General features: G+C 48.0%; 1 protein-coding gene across 2 annotated transcripts; it reads left to right on the plus strand.

Annotated features, from left to right (window-relative positions):
- Nucleotides 1-251: 251 nt before the first annotated feature.
- MTURN (maturin, neural progenitor differentiation regulator homolog) lies at nt 252-19,393 on the plus strand. 2 transcript variants are annotated; one of them, XM_087770234.1, is made up of 4 exons: nt 252-462; nt 6,407-6,529; nt 12,828-12,979; nt 15,664-19,393. In XM_087770234.1, the coding sequence occupies exons 1-3, from the start codon at nt 301-303 to the stop codon at nt 12,936-12,938; spliced, it is 396 nt and encodes a 131-aa protein (XP_087626360.1). In that variant the 5' UTR covers nt 252-300; the 3' UTR covers nt 12,939-12,979; nt 15,664-19,393. The 2 variants fall into 2 exon arrangements, with proteins under 2 accessions (XP_087626360.1, XP_087626358.1); XM_087770232.1 differs by having other exon boundaries at nt 12,828-19,393.
- The last annotated feature ends 5,293 nt before the right edge of the window (nt 19,394-24,686 follow it).

Genomic DNA, 24,686 nt, shown 5'->3' on the forward strand with positions numbered 1-24,686 from the left:
GCTGGCGACCGGTCCCCGGGCGAGCTTTTTCCCCCCCCAAGTCGCCAGAAGGCGTCAAGTCCCTTGCCCGCGGCAGATCCCGCCCCGGGCCGGCGGCTGCCCCAGCCCTGACGCCCCTTTCCCTCCCCGCCTCCACCCGCCGCGGGGCCCGGAGCCGGGAACCCGGCGCGGGGCGCGAGGCGCGGGGAGGCGCGCGCGCGGCGGGGGGGCGGCGCGCGGGGCGGGCGCGGGGCGGTGCGCGCGGGGCGGCGCGGGCGGGCGCGGATCGCGGCGGCGGCGGAGGAGGCGGCGGCGGCGGCGATGGCTTTCGAGGCGCTGGCGGAGGCGGCGGAGCGGTGGTGCGCCCGCACGCCCTTCCAGCTCATCGCCGCCGAGGAGACGGAGCGGCGCATGGACTTCTACGCCGAGCCCGGCGTCTCCTTCTACGTGCTCTGCCCGGAGGCCGCCTGCGGCGACAATTTCGTGAGTGCCCCGGGAGGGGACCGGAGCTGGGGGCGGGGGGTGGGGTGGTGCGGTCACGGGCGTGCGTGGGTATCCGTGCGTCTGCATGCACGGGCGGGCAGCCCCTTGCACCGCTTTGGGACATCCCCCCGCCTCTCCCTCCGTGCACGTCCCTGGTGCTTGGGGGAGCACCCGAGGGGGAGCGCCGGGGGGGGGGGGGGGGGGGGGGCGGCGGAGGACGGGGCCGTGTCCCGGAGGGGTGGGGGGATGGGGGGCGGGGGGGCCGGGGCGAGGGCGGGGGGCCGGGGGGACCCTCCCCAGCGCGCACCACAATCTGCAAAATGGAGTCCGCTGCCGGTGGGGGGCGGCCCCGCGGGCAGGGCTGCGGGCAGGGACACCCCCCCCCCCCCCCCCCCCCCGCCTTCCCCATCACCCCGGCCCGGGGAGGCTGCGGGCTCCGGGGGGAAAGCAGGGGTGCGACACCCCCCCCCCCCCCCCCCCCCCCCCGCTCCTCCTGCGCCCCGCGGGGGCTGCAGCCGCTGCTCCCCCCGCGGCCCCCTCCGTCCTCCCGGGGGGCCGGGGCACGGCGCAGGGACGGGCGGACTGGCAGGGCTGTCACGGCAAATGGAGAATGGGCAGGAGGAATAAAATGGAGTCAGGATGACAGGAGGGCCGCGCCCCCCCCCCCCCCCCGCCGCTCCCCCGGGCCCGCCGGGGCTGGGGGACCCGGGCAGGTGCCGGCTTGGCGCCGCCGCCTCCCCTCCCCTCCCCGCCCCTCGCCGAGTTCAGCGGCAAGTTTGTGCAGAAATGGCACCGGCAAAACAACCCGTGGCTTTGGGATGGGGGTGGTGGTGTTCCCCTCCCCCCCAGCCCTCCCGGTGGCGAGCAGAAGTGCAAGAAGAGTTACCGAAAAGCGGCACCGCGCCACGGGGTTTGTAACCTCCAAAGCTCCAGTTAGCTGCAATGGAAGGATTTTATTTTATTTTTTTAAACAACAGCTCCTAGCAGAGACCATTATTGTAGGAATGTTGTAGGTCCTTCCCTTGCCGGAGCAACTTTCATCCCTTCACCTGCTTGACAAATGTTCATTAATTCCCTTTCCAACAGGTAAGTGCAGCATGAACCCATTTGACAGATGGGTTCATGGAAACAAAGAGCAGTGAAGTGACTTCTCCCAGACCACAAATCTCAGCGAGCAGGACATTTATTCACTGTGTCGGGCAGATGGTCGTGCTGAATTATGAAAGAAGTTATCTGGAGTTTAGTTATGCATCTGTCCAGGGATACAAGAGACCTTCAGCCGCAGTCCCGGCCATGGCAGTGGAGCATCTCTGGGTATGGATTCTCCCGGTCCACAGTGGGTCTAGCCCTGCACACCCATCTTCCCAGCACCTAGGAGTTGTCAAACCCCAGCGCTCATTCCCTTCCAGAGATGCCTGTGCCCAGAAAGGGCCATGCCTGCTGGACTCTTATGCAGGGACACGTATGCATTCAGTGCAGGACTAGGCTAAAGCTGTGATTGGTTACTAACGATACCGTAAACTGCAAAGGAAGGTCATTATTTTTCTTAGACGTATATTGTTTCTTTATACGCCGCTCAATAATTGAGCAAACTCTTTCAAGACATAATCTAGTCAACTTTAAAAAAAAATCTTAAGCAGTTTCAGACCCTATTCCCATGCTTCTAACACTGGCCAATTTTTGTGAGTTTGCAGCCACATTTTCCCTTTTTCTTTGGCGAATATTTTCATTCCAGGGTTGCTGTGGGAAGGACTGCCCACCCACAGCCGCCAGTAGTAAAACTGAGCAGAAAGGCCAACTCCTGTCAAATGCAGAATGTAAACAGTGGAAAACTAGAAGCGGTGTTTTCTTCTGTCTTTTTTTGGTGTTATTACTTGAGGCACTTTTTGCAGTAATAATACTTTTAAGACAGGCAGATAGGTGTCATTCTTAATTCTTTTCCTGTTGATGGTGTCTCTTTAATGCGATTAAGAGCCACTAATGAGCTGATTCACCAGGATCGTGTTTTCTGCTCTTAGTGCACTGTAGTACTTTATTTCTGCTCCCAGCTTGGCTATCTTGTTTTTTTTGCAGTAATTTTCTTTTTTTATGTTCCAGAAGATAAGTTTCCTTTCTACGTGCAATTACAGGCTGAAGTTTATTTTAAGGAGACTTAATACAAGCCAGGGGACTGATTCTCATTTGCACTTGAGCCTTGTTGCATGGCTCCAGTAACACAATGGAGTGTGAAAGTGAGTAAATATAAACAGAATTCACAGTGGCACAATTTACAGCAAAAATGCACCCCGTGACTCTTATAAAGGAGCCTCACATTTAATAAGCATCTGGTGCCTGGTATTCTTGTTCTCTTTCTTTATGTCTTCATTTCATAATAATGCGGCTTAAAAAGCTATGTAGGAGGTGCCAGAGAAGGCCATGATAACCCACTTGTAAGGAGGAAATGATGAGCATGATGAACTTAAAAGGGAGGAGGAGAAAAAACATGGAAAGGTTGCCAAGATGCAATCCGGGGGAGAATAACTCTGAATTTTGTATAAAATCAGAGATTCCAGATCACAGCAATCATACATTTTTAATTTCCTGTAAAGGTATCTTTCGGCTAGGTTTTTAACATGCTAGGGATGCAGAAGACCCATCTAGATGCCTATTGGCATTTTCAGTACCACCTGGCCACTAAAACTCCCTGAATCAGCATTTTAGATAGCTGAACTATGTATAATTTAGCTCCTGAGGCTCGTGGTGTTCTCAGAAAATTAATCTGACTTCTATAGCCACAACCAATGAGGGTGAGGGTTGCGGTGCTATTCCTTATAGTCCGTCATTTGTTTTGTCACTGTGTTATTGCTGGTATTCAAAGTAACTGATAAAGCAAATAAAAATATGATCCCACCTTGATGCAAGATTTCCTGTAAAATATCTTAGAACAGAGTCAGTGAGTCTGAATATTTTCTGGAAGTCGAATTATCCCCACAAAGACAAAGTTTTGCTGCCACGTTCAGCAGGTGGGCTGGTTAGAAAAAGGTGGTCCAGCAAGTGACTCTGTCATCCAGCAACACTGAATGATGTAAAGGCGTGAGGAAAGCAAACCCCTCCAGATGCAACCCTGTGAATTGCCTCAGCTATGTGCTGTGTGTAGATGCTGGACTCAATAATTCAACCATGATCGTAGGTCAGCTGAGGTGGAAATCAGTGGCTGTGTGCTTTTGTAGCGACACAAAGCAACCCTGAGCAAAACTGGGCAAGCTTGGAAAACACATACTCAGATGGTGAGGTTAATATTTTCTTTAATTGCGCAGCCACGGCCAAGCACTGTGGTCCACTGGTTTGCCAGCAGCCCACTTCTCCCACTGCAAAGAGGTTGTCAGGCATCAGGGTTTTTCCAGGAAAAGCATCTCCGTATGTGCAGCCTCACTGACTGCTCTAACTTTCTAAGCAAGAGCTGAATCCTCAAATTACATTTGTTTTTATTTTGAGAGGCCAAAATTCCTTTCGCAGGTTCCTCTGGAGATACGTGAGTCAGTGGTGAGACTCGGTTCCAGCACTGCCTCAGTGCAGAGCTGAACATTCACAGAGAACTGCAGATGCAGCTGAATATACAGGTGTTATAACCCTGGTCTTTGTTACAGTTAAGGATTTTTCTTGGGGGGGAGGGTGAAATCAAGCCATTTCCAAAAGAGATGCATGCACTAAGGAGAGATTAATGTAGCGTGTTTGTTGCTACAGCCAAAGTTTTCAATCTTCTGCAGACATGGAAATTGTTGGAAGCCTTACTTGCTTATTGCCTTACGATGCTATGCAAAGAAGTCTCTTCAAAGGCTCAGTGCTCAAGTTACTGACTTAGATTTTCCCCTCATGCTAGATCATCTTATTCTGTGCTACTGCTAACAAATTCACACTAGAGTCTAAAATGTGGTACAGCTTGAAAAGAGACTGTAAAAACATGACAGGACAACATGGGGTTAACTTTCCCTGGGGAACGAACTAGCTATTATTTATAGGGCCTGATTTTCATTTATGTGGAAGCTCCTGTGTATAGCTCTGGTAGTCAAAAGAAGCCACAATTTAAACAAGAATGAGGATGTTAGCAGTCATAATCGTTTTATGCATATAAACAATTACAACTAGTTTAGCGCGAGCCATGAACTGCCAAGCTGCAACATCCAGCTCTTAAGTTTGACGCAAAGATTATAAGTAACCAAATGGTTATTGCTAACCCCAAGTATTAAGAAATCGTGGGCCAGACCTCCAAAATCTTGAGGCTGTTCTTAAAATGTTGTGATTTGAAAGTGTTCATTTGATATTTTAAAGAGGGTTCATTTGAGTTCACTTCATGTACCTTCTGCCTTTTTAGGCCATAGAAGTCACAAAGTGTGGACTTTTTTTTTTTTTTTTTTTTTTGTAAACAGAAGCTGAGATTTGGTTGTATATTTATAGGACTACAAGGCCCATGACTCTAAGATGGCATGAAGTATCATGAGACTTGTGGTATGTGCCTTTGAGAGTTGGCAAGACTGTAAAGAACTTATTTTTATTGCCAGGCTGGTTAAGAGATGACTCTGGTTATATGGAAAGAGCAGAACCTACTCAGTAAGGCAGGGCTCTTTGCATAACAAAACATTTCACTATGTTTATGCTTGTAAAATGCAACAAGCAGCAAAGAAAATGTAGGTCAAGTGAGGTTCAGAGCAAGGCAGTTACAGTTTTCATCTTAAAGATGCAGCTTAGGTGATGTTAAGTAGTGTTTTCGTTCGGTAAGTGTAAAACTGCATCCCTGGCAGGTATTCACCACTGAACAGCAAGGCGACATGCAAGCCTTATGTTAGGGATTGAAACATCTGTCGTTCTGACTCTTTCCCTGAATGTTAGTTAAGCTTCAGAGAGACCCTCCTCTTTCCTTGTTTAAGCATAACCTACTGTTTATAGCACAGTAAAAAGCTGCATGGCACTTTGGGGAAAAGAGCTGCTCTGCAAAAATAGAGGTATAAAAATCTCAAACCAATTTTGCAGCATTACGCTTCTCTGTGAAGCAGACTGCCTAAGACAGTCCCATGCACAAAGTCTTCAAAAAGAAGGTCTTTTAAAAGTATGCATTAGTTTGTGCTGCTTGCTGCCCTTGTGTGCAAGAAGCATTGTTGCCTGAGTGCTTCCACCATCGCTCACCAGCGCTGTTTCAAACAAGCCCATAGCAGCAGAATAAGCATCAATTTTGAGAGAGGCTTCACAGAGCCAGGCTGGAAACCGGCATCTCCGAAGCAAGAGCAAGTCGAGAGGAATATCCCAAATGGGTTTAAATGTGCCTGCCTGGGAAGAGAAGATTCGGATCTAGGAGGAGTAAACCTCAAAACAGGGAGGGAGGCATGAAGTGTCGGGATGTTGTGAGTGCCCAAATGTCTCTCCTTGGCTCTGTGTTTAACCTGTGGGTATATTTTGCATCTTTTCTTCTGCGTCGTCAAGAGAATTACACATCGAGTTCCATCTCCAGGGTCACGGTCACGTCACACTTGCACTAACGCCAGGAAGACGAAGAGATGCTTTAGCTCTTCCTGAGGGCTTCATTGCAGCGGATGATGCAGAAGAAGAGAAAACCCAACGTGGCTTCCAGATCTGAGCAGGGCTGATGTCAAACGAAAACACCTTTACTCATAAAACGCGCATGCGCAAGGTGTGCGTACCTTTCATTGCTGGTGCAGTCATAAGGCGTTTTCTCTTCTGGATGGATTTCCCTGCTTTCTGATGCATCGTGTTAATAAAATCAAGGTTCCTCCTCAGAAGCGTGGCTTCTGAAACAGCCTGTAGCGCCCATCCCCAGTGCGGGTCTGAACTGCAGGAGGCCCGGTGTACTTTGGCAGATGTTTACAACATGTCACCTTATAAAATCACGTGGAAAGGCTGGTCTGAATTCCTGTTAATGCCTTTTCTTTCTTGTGTTGCTGTTGGCTTTCAGCACGTGTGGAGCGAAAGTGAGGACTGCTTGCCTTTTCTGCAGCTCGCACAGGATTACATCTCCTCCTGTGGGAAAAAGACACTCCATGAAATATTGGAAAAAGTCTTCAAATCCTTCAGACCCGTAAGTGCCTCTTTTTTACTTCTAAGCATTGACAGTTACCTGTGACTTTTAATAGGATAGCACTGGATGGAGCAAAGTGGTTTTTCTTCTGCAGCGACTTACATCTCCAGTCAGCTGCCTGGGTGCAGGGGTGTTAGCACGTAAGCTACTGTCAGGAAATTGGAAATTGTTTCTTGGAAGCCAGCTGCCTTTTTATTTCCATCTCTGCGTTTGAGAGGATGAGATTCCCACGCGGGGTGGGAGGCCAACTGGTGTGGCAGCCGGTGGCACCAGCTCCCCAGCTGTGCAGGGGCTCCCATCCTGCTGATGCGGTGCTGACTCCGAGGAACGGGATGCGAGTCAGCGCTGCGGGACTTTGTGGCAGTTATTTCCTGGCACTGGAATTGGGGAATTCTGCAAGTATGTGAGTAGCGAGAGTAAACCTCTGAGAAGCTGTAAATACAGTTTCTCCTCAGAGTGGCTTGTTTTATTTTAGGGTGGTTTTTTTTTTTTTTCCTCCAAGTGGTCCAGATTTTGCTGTTTGGATGGTTGCCACTTGATATTTGTGAACGCCAGTTTGGTCACTGCTTGAGAAGAGGTTGGAGCAGAAGCTGGGTTTTAGGGGGAGGGGGTGTGTCTTTTTCTGGTTTGCTGCTACTCAGCTTTCTCTGTCCTTGTGTAACACTAAGATTTTGGTCAAAGCCTGGGTTGCATGAGGGTGAGGTGACAGGCTGGTTGTTGTCCTTCATTTTTGCCAAATCCTCCCGTTGCACAGCCTCTCCTTTTGAGAGCCTTGGGCTGGGTAAGGGGCTGGTGCAAAGCAGAGCAGAGGTTGCCAGAGCCATGCTCCCATGATGTCCATGGGAAAGCTGACCGATGGACGTTTTTAAACTCAACTGAAAATGTAGATGTTTTTCCCTCCTCTCTTTTTCTGGCTGACTAATCGAGAAGACTGAAAATGTATCCCAAGTATGTAGAGCAAAAGGGAGGACCTGGAGTGACGATATGAAAACACCGGCCCTCCCTGTGTTACGCCCTTGCATTGCCTTGCCGTGGACCGCCGCAGCTGGTCGACATAAAAGAGCATCGTTTTAAAGAATCCTTTGAGAGACTGGAAATAAATAGAACAGATGCACACTTTTCTTAGAAAGGACTGGAAATCTGATCCATCAGTACAGCTGCTTGTAATTGTGAAAACATAGAAAAATATAAATATGTTTCCTAGAACAGCATTCGGCTCTTGGATCTTCATAGCTGTTTTCTCCTGCTCAGAAAAGCTGTGTCTTTGAGGAGAAGCTTCCATTGGTTTAACTAAAGAGGACTTCACAAAAACTTAATTAAACTGGTACAGATCACTTATTTTATTTAAACCACATTTATTTCAGCATAGGTTAAGTTGTTGAGAAATTGGCATCAGTCAAACCAAGTTAAGCTACTCTTCAGAATAAAAAGGTTCAAAGTGAGGGGAACCATTATGCTCATTTAGTCGGGGCCCTTCGTTAATACATCACATTTCACCCCATGATTCTTACCACTGAGCACATAAATTGTGGTTGAGCTGGAGCGTATCTTTTCTGAAGACACCCAGTCTTGATGTAAAGTCTGCAGGTGACTTAAAGGATACAACACTACTAGGCTCTTTTTCTCATCATTAGTTATGCTCCTTTGAAAAGCTTTTATTTACAGTCTGCATTTTTCTAGTTTTGCCTCCTAACTGTTGTATTTCATTATGCTTTTGTCTACTCAAGAATGGTGTCCTCAATTGTCAGAGACCTCTTGCAGACTGTAGTCAAGTACCTCTTCATTTTCTCTTGGATGTACCATGAAGATTAAGTTTCTCAGATTCTCCTTTGACCTAGTATTGAGTGATTTGCATCAGTGTAACAAAACCAGTTTTGTCATTCAAGGTATGGTTGTGTGTAGACAAGTCTAATAAGGAATGTATTGACATTTTCCCCTTATTGTAATTATTAAAAATAGGACATGCATGGTAGGATAGATTTTAAAAAGTGAAGGGTGTTACAAGAGATGTATGGAAACAGTTATTTTACACCCTTAGGCCTTTGCCAAAACAAAACCACTTTTCTTCAGTATGGGGAAATTATTTCCATGGCATTACTTTGCGCTCTTCCCCATCCTTCCTCTGCTGGACCTGTGTTGCTGCTGAAACCACCTTGCTGTGAGCGTGGAGGTAACAGTGCATTTCCAAGACATTTCTTCTCCACTTTTCCAACCAAATCTGCTGTCAGAGACAGGTCTGGCAAATTTCAGTGTGAAAACTGGCAGTTTAGGGAAAACTGGTGTTGAAGGTCAGACCGGGCTCTTCTGAGGTGTCTGATGGTCTTGGCTACTCAGTCTGAGACACTGAGGAGGGGCCAGGGTTTTAGCATGTGCTTGGTAAGTGCCTTCTGAAAGTCTTTTCCATTTCGATATTTCCAGCCACACATCCGAGATCATGAGACCGTTTTGAAAGTCTTTGTCGGGGTCCTTCAAAGGGAAATGTTGAGGAGGAGATGGTGCATCTGCAGCTCTCCATGCCCGCATGCACTGCACGAGCACCTGCCCTCCCTTAACCAAAGGCTCCCAGACTGATTTTTGCCCAGTAACTCATCTCAGCCCTGCTCTGCACATTCATGACAACAGCCCAGCTGTGTCTCTGCAGGCTTACCCTGGGGTTGCGGCGTGGGAAGGGACTGGCTGCTCACGCTGCTGGGCCCCGTGTTTCAGAGGCGGTAAGTGTGGGGATGCCCAGCAGTTATCATCCCTCTCAAGAGAGAGAGAGAGATTTCCCTCTGCTCACCACTCTTCCCTGCGTGCAGGAGGCAATGAGGGCTGTCTGGGGGCTGCTCACCAGCCCTCGCTGCTCTCAGGCATCTCTCCCTTGTGTTTTATGGACATAAACACAGTGCCAGGGCAGGATGTTTATTTAGATGAGGCTTTTAAAAAGTGTTAGTTAACCTGCAACAGCTAAACTGCACCTCTAAACTCTGCTGAAGTCAAGGTCAAGCTATTTCTTTACTGAAGGTGGGGGGGGGCATGTTGTCTCTGCCCATTACTGCCTTCCTGGGTCGATTTCCACAAAACTCTGTGATTTGCCTTAATATCCACTTAATTCAGGGAGCGTCCAAAAGTGCCAGACACCATGCAGGTACATGAAGCGGTACCGATAGCACTGGGCTCAAATACCACTATTTCCCTCCGATTATCCCAGCTCCTCCGATGCCCTTGTCTCTCTGGTGCCACAAGTGTCCATGCTGGTGCTTGTAAGCACATCTGCCTGGAGACTAAGCCCCTCACACCGGGATTCGACAGAACCACGTTATCTCTAGTGTAGCATTGTATGGACCGCTAAAACGCGGTCTATGTACTTGGTTTATTTTTCAGTGTGCTTGTATGTCAGCTTTTGGTAGGAGGCAATGTCACTCTGCTTTTGTGACTTAAAAACTAGTAGGTTATTTGTATAAAATCAGGGCACTTTGAAAGAGTTAAGAAAGAAAGACAAATAAAAAATGCCTGAGGGACATCACACCAACTGGCAGAGTTTGCAGAGAACCAAAACATGAATAGTACAATTTAGCAGCAAATTCCAGGGCTCCCGCATTGAGCTCACCTTCAGCCTAAAAAGCCTACATCTGAACTGGGGAGTCTGCTGTGTAAAAGCCATTTATCCCACATTCATTGAATTCCTACACGTCCCAGTGACCTCTCCTTTACCTCCAGATGGGTAGTTTGGCCAGCAGGAATAAATGGTGTAGTTCAGGTGGTGCTGCTGCTGGTTGTTCTCCTCCCACCCTCCTCACCACCCTCCTGCCCTCTTTCTCCCCACTCATCCCCACCTGGCAGTTTTGTTCCCCTTGGCTGTTTGGCTGATGGATCAGCTCTCTTTTTTCTACACCCTTTCCTGTTTTACCTCTTTCCTCCTTGTTTTTGTTCTCCATTAAAGTCCTTTCAAGTCTGCCGCATAGCTGATACTTTAGTATATGAATTAGATATGGACTAGAAGCAGAAACTAGTGTGTTTGAAAGGAGACGAGGTGGGAGTCAGTCGAGGGTCAACTCAGGCCACCTTCATCGTCTTATTTTGTCTTCATCTTTTACACACCCTCCTTGTGCTTTGACCCAATGTTTGTAGAGCTCCCTGCACTTTGGACTCTGATCCTCCCTCCTTGGGGTCAAGGTGTGGGCTGATTTGTCACTGCAGTCCAGAGAGCAGTAAGGGGTTAACAGCAGTGACGGACTGTAGTCCTGTGGAAAGTGAGGAGATGCGACCCCTAAAAGCAGGACCTGCATGGTCAAGGTCCTCGATGCCTTGGAGGATCCTAAAATGTCCATGAGAGAACAAAACTGCGCCTCTCTTGGAGGAACGTCCCGTCCCATCATCCCATCCCATCCCATCCCATCCCATCCCATCCCATCCCCGTCCTTCCTGTGCTCTGTAAAACCGCTAACGTTAGTGGCGTCACTCTCTGATTTACACTGCATGAGGGAGAGAAGAGCTGGGTTTCCTGAGGGCAAAGGGAGAGGGGATGTGTGAAGAGCAGGACGTGCTCCCCATCCTTCGGGATTGTGTGCGTCTTTGCGGTTCTCGTGGTGTATGTTGTGTTTTCCGTGCTAATTTTGCACGAGAAGGGCTTACAGTATCCCATGAAATGAAGACTCATGTGGCTCATTTCCCTGCAAATCAAGGAGGAATTCTAACCAGAGCTGGGCAAAAAAAAAGCGATCAAAGCTCTTTCTGCTGGGTGATATAAATGGAGCAATACAACACTCACATTTAATTTGAATACACTGAATCAGTTTAGCAAAAATAATACTGGTGGGTAAGAAAGTCTGTAGACCTTGCTTTTGCATTTTAAAAACTGAGTATTTTAATTTTGGCTTCAACGTGAAACAAAACCCCCGCATCCTGAAAATGAACCCAGTAGTTTCACGTTCAGTTAAGCATTTGATTTGAAAAATATGTATGCATACAAATATTTACTTTTTGTTCTGCTCAGAAAACAAGAACATTTTCAGCTTGGGGTCTCTCTGTAAGTATTTTTAAAATGCGAAGGAGGGGGGTAGTCAGCAAATTCTCCTTCCATTTCCCTGCCGAAGAAACGCTGCAACTAAAAAGCTGTTTTTCTCCCAGTGGCAGTGAGGAATACAAGCTTTATTGGACCCAGAGGCTAATTCTGTGCATTGTCTTTGTACCCACCGAATAATTTTGAGTGTTGATCACAGACTAAATTAGTTTAGGTCACTAAAAATCTGCCTCGTCACAGCCTTCTCATTTTCATGCTACCACGTAGCGAGTGTCACTCTCCTCCTGATTTTTTTTCTGGGTTTTGCCTCTTTTGAGAGCTAACAGCTGCGTCACTCTCCAAACAGAGTGTTGCATGCATCTGTGCTGCTCTTCCAGCCCTGGCAAGCTAAATACATGGTATTCTGAATAATGCCTGGCGTGTGATTTTGCTTTGTGGATATTAATAGCTGCTAGTGTAGGATCTAATATGAGATTTCCACAATAGATGCATTATTTTGACTGTTATTTGGTTTATCTGTCTTCCTGACTTCTGTTGGCTTGGCAACCTTTTGGAGGAGAGGGGAAAAGTTCAAACGTCACTGTTTGCTCCTTTTCCTGTAGCGAACAAGTGCCTTTGCGGTGATGGGAGCCATCAGGTGGAGGCATGCAGGCATTGTACAAGGAAGATGGGCTGGCCATTCTTCACAAGCCCAAGTCTAATTTGCAGAAACTTAACAGGAGTCAGACAATTTTGAGTTGAATACACAGTATTTCTCACTGCGAGGGCTTCACCCAGTGTGCAAGGCTTCGTCTGGTGTGATGGAATGAAGGGTAAAAGAGAAGCACTTAACATGGTGGGATCTTTAGGTTTTTAGGGGAACTCCTTGCCTACCCCATACTAGCCAGTTCTGCATGGGGATGCTTGCTTCTTTGGCTTTTGTAGGGTTGCTGAACACAATCTTAAACCAAGGTAACTACTGCTACAGTATGGTCACAGTTCTTTCTGAAGTTAAACCACTGCCAAGTCTAAACACTCAATTTGTGATACGACCTCAGGGAAGAACGTGAAGCTTTTTGCAAGTGCTTTGCTTTGGTTTTATTTATCTTCCGGTCTCTGAGCACTTAATTTGGTGTGAGGATGCATTTTCAAATCTTTATCACAGGAGGGAGAGAAAGAGTCAAGATCGTTATGCGGTACTATTATTCCAGGGTTTGAGGTTTTCAAGAAGTGGCACCTAGGTATTGTGTGAAGATTTGCAGTGAACTTGCACGAGCGGGTAATTCACTATTACACAGTATTTTCTCTTCTTTGTAGTTACTTGGGCTTCCAGATGTCGATGATGATGCATTTGAAGAATATAATGCAGATGTGGAAGAAGAGGAACCAGAAGCCGATCACCAACAGATGGGTGTCAGTCAGCAGTGATTTTCTGAGAAGCTAAAATATTCGGAAGCCTTTGGTACCAGGTGGGGTCAGGTGGTCCCACGTTAGTCTGTTCGAATTAGCGCATCACATGGGGATATCTGGCTCCCAGGATAAAAGTTTTACAAAAAGGTTTAAAAAAAAAATATTTAATAATAATAATCTGTGATGAGCTTTGCTAAGAAGTGACCTGAATTTTGCTCCTGCTTCAGTGGGTTTTCTATGGAGTTGTCTTGGTAGCATTCTGCCGTTATCAGTCTAGAAGTAGTTTTGTCGCTGACTTGTCTCTTCGATTTGTGTTTGAGAGTAGCATTCATTGACATGAATGTAGAGTACCATGAATGTAGGAAGCGTGTGGTGAGAGTGCCAAGTCCTCACCGGTGACCTTTCCGAGGAAACCAGCGCAGAGAGCAAATGTGACCTGCGCTTTTTGTTTTAGTTCAACAGCTATGGTTTTTGACAAAGTACCAAACTTGGAGAGATTTCTCCTGAAAAACACTAGTTTAATAGTGGTCGGTACTGCAGAAGTGCCCATGAAGGCTTAACGAAAATAATGGCAAGCAGGAAATCCAGGGGAGTGTTGGTGTCAGGCATGTTAATGTAGTTTTACTGACACCTGAGTTTACAAGTGCTGGATTAATAACTGGGAGTAATTAGTATCACGTTATAACCAACCCTGGTACTCTGACACCATTTGATCCAAAGCCAAATGCTGCTTTCGTACAAATCAATTGAAAAATAGCCATCGCCTATCCCACTTCTGCATGACAACCAACTTTAAGCTTTGCTGTTTTTAATACACTGATAAATTATTACTCAAACCTCGCGGCATTGTGAATTGAAGTGCAACTTAACTTTGAAGCCATAAGGGTATAAACCAGCACCACCTGGCTCTTAATATTATGCTGGACCTGTTCCTCTCCCTGGGCCTTTGAGCTAGTCTGGGCATTTACAACTTGTTGGAAGGGAGCTAAAATACTACTACTTTGGCTGATATAAAAACTAGTGAGCTTTTACTTACCTGGGGACTTACTCCCCAGAGGGGTTTGGCGGGGTCTTTGTATAAAGGAGAAGATGACCCCTCGTATTTTCTACCTATTTTGCACAGATTTAAGTGACTCGGGTGAGTGCCAGACTGCGAAGGTGCAGGGTCTCTTTATTTACTTACCTTTTGTACTGAAAATGTAAGAAGCAAAGGGGATTCTGTTGTAATACAGCTGTTTTCCACAATCAAGCAAAATGTTTCTAAATTTACTCCTTTTTTCCAATTTTTTAAAAATCATGAAATGAAGGTCACATGCTTCAAAAGCCCTTTTATACAGAATTAGCTTTATAAAAACAAGTGAGTGAAGAGAAAATGCTTGGACAACTCCTAGAAACAACTCGCACCATTTTGAAAACCCTGTTGTTAGCAATGTCTCCTTTTCAGTAGATTTTTTTAAAGACTTTTTTTTCAAGGTTACTTAAGAGAGCAAGTTTTCTTGGTGGTTTACATTTCTGATGATGGCTTGAGAGATGCATAGCACTTGATTTTTCCAATCTGGGGCAAAGACCTTCCATAACTGGGATGGTGTGTGGTACCTGAGTATGCACAGAAGTGTCTGCAACACTGTAAAAGTCAGAGTTTAAGAATATAAAAAAAAAGTGGAAGGGAAACAGAGCTTAATGCAACTTTGTACATTCTTTCGGCATGCAGGCATAAACATGGTAGTCGCAGCACATTTTCTATGGACTAGTGACGTGAGAACCGTGGCAGTTCATTGTATAACACTGTACAGCAGCAATAGGCTTTTTGCTTACTAAAATAAAGTGTAAGACCAGTGGTTTCCATCCCTGCTTTAAGTCCCTAAGTTCTTCTTTCCTTTCCAGCTAAAACAGATGCCATAACCTTAAACAGAACCTTGCTTCGGGGAACCTTTCTCTTTGCAGCATCCAATCCTTTGGTTGCAGCTCATACAAGTAGATCTTTTGGGGCTGACTTTCCTCTGCTGTAACGTAATGCAAGACAATTTACAGTAGCGCAAGCTGGAGGCAAAGCCCTGCCGTTCAGGTTTGCCAGCCACTTGCACCCGTTTTGCTTAGGTGCAGGCGGCTGGCACCGACACGCACATGCACGCAGCCACACGCATACCTGCACAAGCCCCAGGCATGGCTGCATCGTGAGCTGGGCTGCAGGGTTGATCTGGCTGGAAAATAACCCTCTGCCTTTTTACGGACAGGCAGTTTTCCAGCTGGATCAGTCCCACCATCTGGTTCAGTGCATGACTGCACAGACAAGTGCCAGCACAACAGAGGGGAGGGTGCAGGGGTGGACACGGGTGGTAGCTGAGGACGCACAGCCGAAGGCGCCTTGTACCCCTTGCACGGTGTTAGGGGCCTGTGGCGGAGGTGTGGACACAATCTGAACCAGCCTAAGTGCTGTGAAGGATTGACTCCACAAGGCTCAATGGAGAATTGGCTCTGGGTGGCAGCAGGATGGGCAGGAATTCATTAAATGAGGAAAGACTGTAAGATCCAGTGCTTGTAATTGCATACAGGAGGTTGTGATATGTACTGCACTGTGCTACCTTTCCCTGCATATTGATTGAATTGTTAATGAGCAGTTGAGCATTAATACGGCTGCAAGCAAACATAACGCTGTAAATTATGTAGATATATTATTTTCTGTATTCACTAACTCACTTTTTTTTCGGAATGCAATATGCCATTTGGGTGACTTCTACACCAGACTGCAAGTGCTGGACAGCCGGGGGGCCCTTCTGCAGCGCTCACCCCTGCAAAATTCCCACTGAAGCCAGCGAGATTTTGTTCAAACAGGACCTGCAGGACCGGGCGCTCCAGGGGATGCGTGAGGCTTGGTCCTGCAGAGAGCTGAACACTCTTGTCCCCCCTCACTTTGCTGGGAGCCGAATGTGTTGATCCCTGCTGCTGAACTGAAGCATGACCAGGCAGCACTGAGAATAAACTGGAATTTTATACATAGAAAATTTAATTTACATGTGTATTAAATGTGAATGAGCATTAATATAGAATGTATTTTATCAAAAAATATTGCTTACTTTGACCAAATACATTTCTGTATTACCGTGTTACTTGTTCCATACTTACCAAACGATGCAAGAGATGCGGAACTGGTTTAGTTGTATTACAAAGTATTTTTGTATTTTATTTGTATTTTATTTTTCCCTCACTCCCACTACATATTGAGGTTAGTAGCCATTCAGTAATTAACCAGGGGTAGCATGACCCAGTGGCTAGGCTGCCAGACTGAGACACAAGATTTGCGAACACGTGCACAAATGCTTGCAAGCCTGGGGAGTCGGTGAGAAGATGTGGGTTCAGAGCTCAGCCATTGCCTCGCCCTGAGCTTTGGGTTGATCTCGGCGGCTAGGAATTCAAGGCAGGCCTCCGGTTATGCATCCAGGCCTCCATGAAATTCAGTGGGAGCAGGGTAACTCCTTTGAAAGTTCCCCCTTAAGCCTTTTGTAAAGGGGGCCATTAGTATTATTTGCCCACCAGTGTATGAAGTGCTTTTAGATCTGCGGGTGAAGAGAGGTGTGCATTATCATTGCCTATCTGCAAAGCAAACCATTAGTGAAAGGACACAGAAGAGTCTCCCTTTTCCCTCGCCCTTCTTTCATAGGCATTTCATGTTCTAGCTAAATATAAATATACTAGAGCAGAGCCTCTTGCAGAGCTGGCGCTTCTGAATGTGAGTTGCATGAATGCAATGAGCAGAGTGCTGCTTGGGGGATGAGAAATACATGGGATGCCAGAGGGAAGAGCAGATTTCAGAAATGTAACAACTGGTTTGGGTAGCAGGGGCAAGAGTGAGAAAGGCCCCTTTCAGAGAGATGCTGGGATTTCTGAGACAGCCCAAACCATCCTGCCAAGTATCTGCTTATTGAACCTATGCAGTTTATAAAAAAAGCTGCTCTGGATGTTACTGGGGCCTTGAGCTTGGTCATGTTTTTCCATTAGTGTCCTGCCTGATGAATGCATTGAGATGGTTGAGAGAGGAAGGGGTGGAGAAAAGGCAAACTAAAAAGCCTTCTCCTCTCTTCCCCAACATTATTATTTATGATATGGTGTGAGTAGGTAGGAGCAGCAGTCAGGGAGCAGGAAGGTGCACAGTAACATCTCTTAAAAGGACTTGCTCATGAGAGAAAAAATCGGCAGACTGTTTCCTCGCGGAAACGTGGGGAATAGCACACCCCTGAGCACGATGACCTGAACCCTACCAGGCTTCAGCTCCACCTCCTGCCCTGTTCTGAGCTGTTTTCCAGGCAGTTTCTCTCTGTGCATAGTGCTGTGCCTTTGAAAGTCGCATGCTTGTAAGAATGCCACTTTTGATGGGAATAGCCAGAGTTAGTTTTCCTGCATCAGTGACCTGCACGCTAGCTGCCGTGTCTTGGCGCCGTGTCCCGTGTAAAGTGTGCTGTGTGAGATGGTGGCTGGGGGCAGCGGGGAGGAGTTTCTGCAACTCCATTGCTTAGTAGGTAACTGCCCTTTCCCCCTCTGCGAGGTGGGACATGAGACTGTGACAGTAAAAGTGATTGCAATAACTTTATGGATGTTGCTCTGGAAAGCTGCCATACAGAACAGATTCCCAGCCTTTTTCAACATGTGTCCTGATCTTTCACTGAAGTCCATGGCTATTTCACTCAGTCAGCTTTAGCTGCGGCAGGAGGCGAGGTTACCACTTCATCCATCCTTGCCTTGTGTCCGTCCTTACCCTGTGTTCATCCTTCCCTCGTGTCCATCCTTCCCACTCTGTTCTTTTCAGAAATTCCCACTCCCAGAATAGGGAAAGCAGAGGAAGGGGGAAAGAAACACCTCTTCTCTCCCGCAGCTTGCAGCCAGGTGCATCAGCGAGAGGCACAGTTCAGGGCGGTGTGTGTGTGTTACTGAGTCCCTTCTGCACAGGCAGCACCTTCTCACAGGGGGATGAGGTGGCGTGGGAGATGTGTTATGCCTTGAAGACCCTTGAGTGGTCCATGCCGGAAAGGGGTTATGCAGAAGAGAGCAGTCATTTTAGGTGTCAAACCCAAGATCTTTTCACAAGGAGCGATGCCTAGCTAAATAATCCACTCTCTGAAAATCATGACCCACTGAGGCTTTCCAGGCTGGGCATCCAGAAAATGAGACCTCTATGGCCACCAGTTGCTGGGAAGCCTGGCCCAGCCTGCAGGTCTCTTTCTCAGCGCTGGCTGGTTTCGGTCTGGCCACAGGACATGGGAAATTGGGAAGGATCCCTTCAGGGGCTCTAGCTGGATGCCCCTTTCCATAAATCACTGAGCAGAGGGAAATGCTTTGTTTTATCTGTTTAATTCTGGCAGGACCTCCCCGGCAGCCTGTCTCTGCAGCCAGCTGCAGCTGGGAAGCCTTTGTGTGACAGCCAGGCAGGAGTGACTCAGGGCAGCGGCTCTTAGACCCTGTAGCAGGCTGGGCTTGAGGTGGGCCCTGCAGAGTCACCACGGAGCTGAAGGCTCAGGGACGTCACTTCCAAGGCAGATACTAAAATAAAGAGGTTCCTTAAATTTGGTCCTGACCTCTGATAGGAAAGACTCTGAGGGCAGACCCTGTCACCTCGGGATTTTATCGGACTTCTTCTGAGACTTACTTAGTTGCATTGTTGGTATCTGGTGTCTGTGGCAGGTCTACGAAGGAAAGCTCTTCACTTACCCACAATCACCCGTTCAGTGAGCCAAATTATCATTTACATGTTCTATGTTTGATGTTTTTCTCATTGCCGATTTTTTTTTTTTTAAAGAAAGACAGTCCCTAAAGGCACATCTGCATTATCGCAAACCCCAGTTTCTACGGAGCCGCGTAGCACTGCACTGTCAGTATGTGCTTGGTCGTAAACAAATATACAGATTAACCAAAAGGGTGTTCATTTGTCTGCAGAAAAAAACTTCTTTGAACTAGTTACTGCTGACTACAGTAAAGCTCAATGGTTTCATGTAAAATACATTGAACTTTGAAATTCCCTTTCTGTACCGACATGCTGTTGCTCATGTAGGCAAAGATCTGCAGTAACACTGCATGTAAAGGATGTCTGCTTTCATCTTCGGGGGTGGTGGTGGTGGAAACATCAGCTCTGGATTCCAGTCAATGCAATTTTTTGTTGTTGTTGTCAAGTTTTCCTTTGCTAATGCAGGGACCAGTCAGACCTCAACATGTCAAGCAGAAATCATGTTGCGCCCTGCCGTGCAAAGGCTGTCTTTGGTGTGCTTTCCACCATTTTTCTGGCTGGAAGATCTCTCTGTCTTTGGGACTACAAAGCTGTGAAACGGATCGCAAAAAGATGTTGCCCTTTTGTTCAACGCTTTAAAAGGTGTAAGCCTTCAGTGGAGCCTTGCCTTTCTTCTCATCCTCCTTCCTCCACAAAGGCATCAAATCCAGCAGTGTTGTTCCACCATGAGCTTGCCATTAAAGAGCTTACCAAACTCTGATGACTGATGGAGTCTTTTATCTGTGAGCAACATCAACTAAACGGGGATTTTGAGGGGTTAACTTGTAGCTACAATGCATGTGGCACAGGGAATGAGAAACCTGCATTTCCTGGGCACTGTTGGTGCATGGTGGGATTAACACGGTGTTTGCACGTGTAAAGAGAAAATTATTTCGTCTGAGCTTTGGGCACTGCAGAGTATGCCCTGCTTTGCAGGACAGGACTCAGAACTGCCGGGTGGTTTGGTTCGGCACAGTCTGAGGCACTGGATTTGCTGTCAGAAGATGGGAATTGGTGGTAATATTTGAGGATGAGCCAGTATCTCAGACCTCCCAGGTCCTCTTCTGTTTTGTACAGATTAGGGAGACATCTGTTCTAATTAAGAGACATGTAACAATGATGAAATGAAAATTGGTGGTTCTGTTCAACTCATTTGTCTCTTTTCTTTAAACGCTGCACTTTTAATTGCTGCTTTGACGTCTTCTCACCCTGATTTAGTTGAAGGAACGCTGTCAGTCATTACCTTTTGTCATAAGCCTCTCTCTGTGGATTGAAGAACATCTTCCAGCCCATGGAAGAGCAAGCGCTTTAACTTAGCACTTGCCTTGTATTTTTGACACTTCCCAGGCATTGAGTAGGAGCGTGCCAATTACACGCCCTGTGGTGTGTCCAGAGCCCTCAGTGTTGTCTATAAAGCCGTTCCTGCGGCTGGTGGAGTGCCTGCCAGGACTGACTCCCTCGTGTTGGTGCACGGTCCTGGCAACACAAGCCCCACAGCCTCTTGAGAGACCTTTGCGTATGGTGGAAGCCACTGTGACAATTAGTCTCTGGCTACAGATACAGCTGCTTTTGTGGAAGAGCTGACGGTCCCAGCATAGGTTCAGCTACTTGAAACCCACTGCCTGCTCAGGTCTGCTGGATGGATTTCTTCCTGCATCAGAAGGTCGAGTGAACTTAAACAGTTTAGACAGATAGATAGCAGCTCTCCGCTAACACGGGCCTCAGTCCAGGGACAGCAAGCTGCCCTGCTGTGGTGGGGAGCTCCCACACAAGGTGGTGGCTGCAGCTGGGGGCACTCTGCCATGCGCATAGCTTCTGCCCCGGTCTGGGTCTGTCCACACTCCAGCTCTCCAGAGTTACATCATGCCTTCCCCAAGTCAGGAAATCGGGATATTTCAGGGCTACGATAAGTTTTGGCTTTGTATCAAGGGGAACAGATCCATTAGAGGTGTGCAGTTTGTGTTGGCTCTGTAGGCTCCTGCCTGATGCTTTGTCTCCATCACAGCTGTCCTCACGCAGAGTCAGCTGGGAAATGCAGAGTTACCCCCCTCAGCAGCTCCATGTGCTGTTTTAAGGAGCACATCAGATTTTACACTTTCTTTCTACAAGTCTTTCCTTCTCTGTGACAAGGTTCTGGCTTCCACCACTTGTTTAGTGAGTGATGAAATGCCATGAAAAAGCACATTTAACTTTACTTCCAATGCTTAGGTGTATGCATCCATGCTTTTCACCGAGTAGTGCTGTAGTTGTGACACCAAGGCAAGGTTTTTATACCTTTTATTAGACAAACTTGATACAGAAGGGGGTGAAAGCCACAAGCTCCCAAGCTCCCAAGTGCTTCTCTGCGCTGAAATAAAAGCAGCAATCATACGGGGCAGTCTGATAGCAGGTAATATCTCTCCACAACAACCTTACTTTGCTTGTACACTTTCCTTAAGGTATTGCTGCTATAACGGTGTGATGGAAGAGGCGGTGTTGGAGCCAGGTTTTTATTTACAGCCTCTAGTAGTGCTAAAGGGCCCAGAAGTGGGTGTCAGCTATGTCATACCCACCACAGGGCTCCTTAAGAGCATGTGAAGGGCTGTAGCATGCCATGAGCTTTGAAGACTTCATGCTTTTGGGTTTGTAGCAGTCCCCTAGAGGTCAGCAGAGCTTAAATTTTGAAGCAACTCGAGCCGATGGTAGCATTGCTGGGATGATAAAAGCAGGTTTGCTGCTGGCCTGCAAGACCCTGCTTTTGCTCTGTTGCAACTTGAGCTGTTGCTGGAGAAGGGGTCAGGCTGGGAAAAAAGGAATCAGCTCATGGAACAAAAAGTCCTGCTTTGGAGACAGATGGGCTGAGAGATTGCCATGGAGAAAGACCATGGTGAGGAGGAGGCAGAAGCAGCCTGAAGATGGGTGTCGGCATTGTCAAAGTTGCATAGGGCAGTGGGAGCTGGTGCCTACAGCTTTTGGCCCTAGTGGTACTCATTCCTCCTGGGACTGCGGCTGGACTGCAGTGCATCAGGAGCAATGTCACATCAGCGTAAGCTCTGCTGCAGCCATGCTTTGTGCGCGTGCATCCATGCTCCAGTGTTGCAGTGGCATAGCTGCTGGTCACACTGGTCTGCTCCCAGCTCTGAACTGCCTCCCCGGTGCCGTGCTGGCTTCAGCCACGCTGCAGCCGCTGACCAGATGACACCTCTCTGCGTGCCCAGGTCCTTGCAATCCCAACCTACCTTGCACAGGCACTCGTTTTACCTGCCACCCCTGCCCAGGACTGGAGGTGGAGCTGGTTTTCCCTGGACCAGCTTTCCTTTTCTCAGCTTCTGGGGTTGGAGTGGCTGTGTAAGGCAGCCAAGCTGTGCCACATTCAGATGACTTGAGGCTGACAAGCCGGTCGCAGACAGGCACTCCATGTCGAGTCAGCTTTCCATAGTAGCAGGAGAGGGACAAGAGTTTTGGCACAAGGCGCAGGCACAGACGTAGGCTAAAGGGTGCTGAGGAGATGACGAGTAGTGAGACCTGTCCTGCATGTACCAGCAATCCAGGAGTTGGGCCAGACCCCAAACCAAGACCTTAATTCCTGCTGCCAGCCCCTGGAAACACGGCCTTCCAGCAAGCAGCCCCTGCAGGGGAGACCCGAAACCAGTGCTGCATTTGCCTGCGGGGCACTGTCAGTGCATGCATTACATTTCTCAGTAATGAGAAAATGAGTTACCTTGAGTGGATGTGAGCTTGCATTCGCCCTACATACTGCTCACCCTCTGCCCAGCTGCAGCTGCAGGCTAAATAACTGGGAGTGCAGTTGGCAAAATATGCCTCTTTCTCCCCAGTTTTTCTCCTACTCGGTGTGCCCAGGACTGTGGCTGCCTTTTCGCCTGTTGTTTAGCTGGCCACCCTCCAAGCACAGCTCTCCGTTTTTCTCTGCATCCTTAAGGACCATACGCTCAGCTCCAGCAAAGGCATTTGATGAGAACTGAGACTTGCCGGCTTCGTTCAGGAGGACTCGTTGTACTGGAAACACAGCGATTCACACAGAAAAACAGTGCCGGTTTTTACCCCATCACACTGTCCTTTTTGGTTAATGGAAGTTAGGAGATTTTCATATTGGCTCTTCTTGAAGGTTTTTTTCTTGTTTGCTGTATTTCTTCTTGTTTCTGCAAAACCTTTATCAGGGAAGGTTTTGAACTGCCTGTGAGTCATGTAGCAGCAATGAGGAGTGGCAGCGCAGAGCTGTGGGAGCCAAGCATGTGAGATTGTGCCCCGCTTGCGTCTCATGACAAAGGCTGTTGGTGGGTCACCCAGCTATCGCTGGAATTCCAGGCTGCAGTGCCTCGGGTGGCCAGCCACGATGCCGGTCACATCTGTCCTCCATGTGCTGCTGGCTACAGAAAGTGTATGCCTTAACCTTGATGAGTCCAGCTCTGGTTTTGAGCTTTCTTGAGCCTTCTGAAGTCAGTGTAGCAGACCACAACAAAATTTTTTATGCAAAGCCTAAATTATGAAGCACAGACCTGTGGACCTTTTCTCACCTCTGTGAAATGTCTGAGCTTGAGGGCAAGACAGCTTTATGGATGCAACAAGCCGCGAGCTGGAGATGTAAAGTGGGATGATGAAGTGCTTGCTGAAGCCCCTCAAATTGTGCGGCAGGACTTCCTTCCCCCTAGTCCCAACGCATGGGTGCGTGTTTTTCCAGCTCTGCGGGACAGCAGGAGGCACCTTTCTGGGAACCACCACGCCAAGGCTCTTGCTAAATTCCTTTAGGCTTCGTCAATGTGCAGTTTCTTTGTCGTGTCATCCAAAAAAGGGAGGGAGGGGACTACCTGCAGAACCAGTAATGCAATGGCTAGCCAGGCTGCATCAGCACTCCCTGAACCCTCCCAAGCACACCCGAGCAGTTAATTAGATAACTGGCCCCATGCAGCATCCCTTGTACAAGATAGATTGCAGCCAGCAGCAGATCGGCAAAGGCGCACACCACTAGCCCCAGGAGCCTGCTTTCACGCATCAGCGCACAGAAGAGCTCAAGAGGGAAATTAGGGATCGGCTTACCATCTCTGGGATCTTCAGAAACGCGTAAGAGGTAGTGGAGATAGATAGCAGCTCAAAACTGGGGCAGGGGGGATGTTTTTTGGTGGGGAAAAAAAAGCCATCTTTGTTACTGTGGAAACCAAGCAATGAACAGCAGCTTGTTACTTCTCTTGCTTCACAGGGGGGATGCTGACAGAGTCAGCCCCGGAGGAACAGTGGCATTGACCTCGGGCCAGCAGACTGCAGCTCGAGGCAAAGGGAAAGAGCCCCGGAGGAGGCGTCTGGGAGGTCACAGACCCCACCTCAAAGTGGACTGTGGTTCAGGAGCTGGCGGCGTACCTGGGACGAGGAAAGGGAATGGTAAAGAGGAGATACGAGAGGACCAAGACCAGGAAAAGGGCATCATAGCAAGGGACTGGTGAAGAAGAGGATTGGTTTGACCTGCGATGGGACTGGAGAAGGCCTTGTGACAGCTGAGTGCAGCCTGGCTCAGCCAGAGCAGGCAACAGAAATGGACGTGGAGATGTAGCAGCATCTGATGGAAAAACATGCAGGGAAACATGGCTATAGCAAGTACCTGTGAGCAGCAATCACTGCACCTCTTCTTCCTCCTCACCATCCTGCAGCAAGGTGCTCTGTGCCTGGTCCTGCAACAGCCATCGTGGGCTCTGGGAATTGCAGCCCACCCTTGACCCCCTCCCCATCACTCAGCTTCTTCTGCCTTTGCAAAAAGAACATTGGCAGGACCCAAAATCCTTGTGACTAAGCACCAGCCTGCTGCCACAGTGCTCCGCACCCAGCCAGCCAGCACACCAAACAGAAAGGGCTATTTGCTGCTGTCTGAGGCACTTCTGCAGCTCTGTGGCTAAAGTCCCTCCTCGGCACAGCTTGTCACCACGTCTGTTTGCACAGTTCACAAACTTGTACGTGTTATCACACCGTTGGCGCTTTCACCACTAACTGTTCTTTCAGAACAATAAAAATCATATTTTCCTTCCTAA

Source organism: Nipponia nippon, unplaced genomic scaffold (assembly GCF_047370975.1).
Source record: "Nipponia nippon isolate SJK-2023a ecotype South Korea unplaced genomic scaffold, ASM4737097v1 scaffold_1, whole genome shotgun sequence".
NCBI classification, from domain to species: Eukaryota; Metazoa; Chordata; class Aves; order Pelecaniformes; family Threskiornithidae; genus Nipponia; species Nipponia nippon.